Raw genomic sequence first — 3,704 nt, forward strand, 5'->3', positions numbered from 1 at the left:
ACTTTCGGTCTACGAGGGTACGTGGACACACTCTCCCCTCTCGTTGCTATGCATCACCATGATCTTGCATGTGCGTAGGAAATTTTTTGAAATTACTACGTTCCCCAACAGACACGTCGTGGATGAAGGCAGGCGGCGGTGTTGCCAGCATCGGGCATGCGTAGACTGGGACCTGCACGAGCTGTACGCGATGTCGAAGAAGTCGAAGAGGCCAGCAGAGAAGGACTCGACGACGGTTGCGGCGCCAATCAGCACGGGGCCGATGTCGCCCGCGGTTGTCGGAGTAGACGAAGTGGTCGGGGTAGATGACGGCGACGCTGGCGACGGGCTGGTGCTGGACGAAGAGTAAGGGGGTGGACGGGCGACTGCGGCGGCTACAGGGATAGCAGCGGCGGCGACGGCTAGGTTAGGAGCGCGGCGGCGGTGCTCGAAGTAGGCGAAGAACCCTGACAACGTGACGAAGACCGGCGGGGACGGTGGCATTCCCGCGCCAAGGGAGACGGTGCGGCGCATACCAAGGGAGGTAGACACGCGGTGACGGTGGAGTGGACCGCGGGCTGCGGCGCTACGGACCGAAGGGGCGATGCAACGGCGGCGGGCAGGTTGGGGCGACGGCACGAAGACCTCGGGGCGGCGGCGGGGACCGCGGGCCGCGGCGCTACGAGCCGAAGGGACGGTGCAGCGGCGGAGCGTGGGTCGGTGCAATCGCGGGGACGGCGGCTGGGACCGTGTATCGCGGCACTACGGCCCGTAGGGGCGACGTAGCGGCGACGCACGAGTCAATGCAGCCGCGAGGAGAACCACGGGGCGGCGGCGCTGCGGCCCGACGGGGCGACGCAGCGGCAGCCTGTTGCTCGATCGGCGGAGGGGCGCGCTGAACTCGGGGACAATCTTCACGGGACCTGCGGAGGCGCGCGCAACTAACGGGTCAGGTTGGTCACGCGGCGTAGATGAGGCGGATCGCGGCGGCGAGCGGGTGATCAAGTTAGTCGCGCGCGAGGTCGGGGACGCCGCTCGATGGAGGCGTAGTGGCGGCGGAGTCCGGGATGAGGCCGGCGACGACGGACGGCGTGGGACGTCGTGCGAACGAGTGTGTCGGCACCGGCACCCGGGCAGCCAAAGCAGCGCCGGCGCCCAGGCAGCGAGCCCCGAGCGACCAATGGTGCAGCGGCGCACGAGTTGAGGCATCCGACGAGCGTGACGCAGCCGTCCCGACGCAGCCGAAGACGAGGCCGGCGAGGTAGACCGCCGGGCCGCCGTGCAGACGCGGCGGAGGCGGGTGGCGTCGATCGATTGGCGGGCCGGCGCGCGAGCGGCGGCTATGATTGGCCGTCGCGTGGCGCGAGGCCGCCGGGTGAAGGCGATGCAGGTGTCCCGGTCGGAGAGGGCGCAAACGGTCGGCGTAGATTGACGGGCGGGCCAGCGCGTAGACGACGACAGTGAGGGGCCGCCTGTCGCGCGAGGCCGCGGGGTCGGTGAAGGAGCCGGCCGGTCGCGACAGTGTCAGAGTAGAAGCGCATGGAGGTCGACGGCGGCGGCGGGCGACGCAAACCGGTCAAGTAGATCGGAAAACCAAAAGGAAAAACGCCGATCAAAACGACCGGCGAGAGAGCGAAAAAACCCGGAGCAAGGGTTCGGGAAAAAGACTCTTTAGGGCAGCCAGCCAACACGGCCGGCGTACGAACCCTAGGTACGGGCGGCGCGGCCTCCGGCGGCGGTCATGGCGGCCGACCGCCCCGGAGGCGGCGTGCGGGTGCGGAAGCGGCAGCGGCTAGGTTTTGAATCATGATTAGGCTGATACCATGTTAGAACGGAAAGAAGTTTGATGGAATTGCTCGTTGTATTGCTTGAGCCTCGTGGGAGCCAAATACTAGTCTATACTCAATAGAGAACAAGTTGAGTCCGTGGCAACCCGGACGCGTCCAGTAGCTGCACACGTCCGGCCTCCCTTTATGGGCGAGTCACCACCGGCTCCCGCCGGCCAGCCCACTCATGCCTGCACACGTAGCGCCCCCGACGATCCTATCCCCTCGCCGCAGACGGCTTATAAATCGCACCTCGTACTGCACCTGCTTCCACAACCACAAGTTGCAGCCAAGTGAGCAAGACAACACACCAGATTTCTGAGACAATCAAGATCAGCACCTGTGCAAGATGGAGTACCAGGGACAGCAGCAGCACGGTCAGGCGACTAACCGCGTCGACGAGTACGGTAACCCGGTGGCCGGACATGGCGTCGGCACCGGCATGGGCGCGCACGGCGGCGTCGGCACCGGCGCGGCCGCTGGTGGGCAGTTCCAGCCCTCGAGGGAGGAGCACAAGGCCGGAGGGATCCTGCAGCGCTCCGGCAGCTCTAGTAGCTCCAGCTCGGTGCGTGTTTACGTACTTCTTTCTACTCCGTAATTAAACTACGTTTCCATAGTTGCATGCGTGAAGATTATGCATGAAGAAGCATTAATGACTGATTTTTTTCCCGTTCGTGGTGATAGTCTGAGGATGATGGCATGGGCGGGAGGAGGAAGAAGGGCATCAAGGATAAGATTAAGGAGAAGCTTCCGGGTAGCCACGGCGACCAGCAGCAGACCGCTGGCACCTACGGGCAGCAAGGTCATACTGGAACGGCCGGCACCGGCGGCAACTACGGCCAGCCCGGACACACCGGAATGGCTGGCACCGACGGCACCGGTGAGAAGAAGGGCATCATGGACAAGATCAAGGAGAAGCTGCCCGGACAGCACTGAGCCCCGCCCGCGGCCGCTACTTGTGAAAGTCTGGCCACCTCTGCAGAATAATAAGATGGAGATACAATAAAACTTCCCGAAATAAAGTGAGTTTTAGCTCACTTATAATGTCTGAGTTCCGAGTTTTGTGGACTTAAATATAGGGGTTTCTTGTATGTACCGGGAAGTTTCCTACTCTGTACTTTTGACGTGTGAATTTTCTTTTGGTTGAACTGTGTATGTATTGTATGCATATCATGGTATAATACAATATATTTTGCTCGTTTACTTTAGCCATCGCCATTGCATGATTCTAAGTTTTGCCCATGTGGCATATTGTAGTGCATTTGAAATGTTTTAAGAGAGTTTGAAACATTCTAGGTAATGTTTTGAAAATTTGAAAAACAACGCTTTCACGTATATCTCTACTCCTAACGGAGCAGTTGGTAGCCTGGTATGCCGGTTTAATTTTCATCCGGTTTATTTCCTCCCACCACCTCCTCCCATGAACCCACTTGGCTTTTCTCCCCGTAAACCAACCTCCCCACAATTAAACTCCACCATCCGCGCCACCAGCTCGCACGATCTGGATCCAGAGAGGGGTACCCGTCCCGTTCCTCGTGCTGGTCGTCGAAGAGAGAGAGAGAGAGAGAGAGCGGACAGGAGCGCAGCGCCGATGCCGTCCGTGGAGGATATTGGTAGGAGCGAGGGAGGGAGGGCACCTCCTGCTCGTCTCCCACTCCTCCTGCGCGACCTCGACTCGCGGGTCACCCCCGCCACCGACCACCTCGTCAAGATCGATCACGCAACGGCCACCGACGTACGCTCACAGGACGGCCATGAGATCGATCTGCCGGCCCAGGGCCCGCCGCCAACGGCCAGATCCCTCAGGCTGCCGGCATCGACATGGACCATGCCCAATCCAACCTAGACCATGCATGCACCATCACGAACCTGGCCGTGAAGCACGTGGACCTGGTCGTC

The 3,704-nt window shown here is 61.4% G+C and overlaps 1 protein-coding gene across 1 annotated transcript; it reads left to right on the top strand.

The window, feature by feature from the left end:
- The first annotated feature begins 2,093 nt into the window (after positions 1 to 2,093).
- Positions 2,094 to 2,999, top strand: LOC123145847 (dehydrin DHN3). The gene is made up of 2 exons (XM_044565352.1): positions 2,094 to 2,370; positions 2,490 to 2,999. Exons 1-2 carry the CDS (start codon positions 2,155 to 2,157, stop codon positions 2,739 to 2,741), a joined length of 468 nt encoding a protein of 155 aa, XP_044421287.1. The 5' UTR covers positions 2,094 to 2,154; the 3' UTR covers positions 2,742 to 2,999.
- Positions 3,000 to 3,704: the final 705 nt, after the last annotated feature.

Source organism: Triticum aestivum, chromosome 6D (assembly GCF_018294505.1).
Source record: "Triticum aestivum cultivar Chinese Spring chromosome 6D, IWGSC CS RefSeq v2.1, whole genome shotgun sequence".
NCBI classification, from domain to species: domain Eukaryota; kingdom Viridiplantae; phylum Streptophyta; class Magnoliopsida; order Poales; family Poaceae; genus Triticum; species Triticum aestivum.

Bases quoted from the DNA above. Each gene is read 5' to 3' on its own strand.
- LOC123145847 (XM_044565352.1), top strand. From the start codon at position 2,155: ATGGAGTACCAGGGACAGCAGCAGCACGGTCAGGCGACTAACCGCGTC. The intron at 2,371-2,489 runs GTGCGTGTTTAC...TCGTGGTGATAG, and splicing joins GCTCTAGTAGCTCCAGCTCG to TCTGAGGATGATGGCATGGG.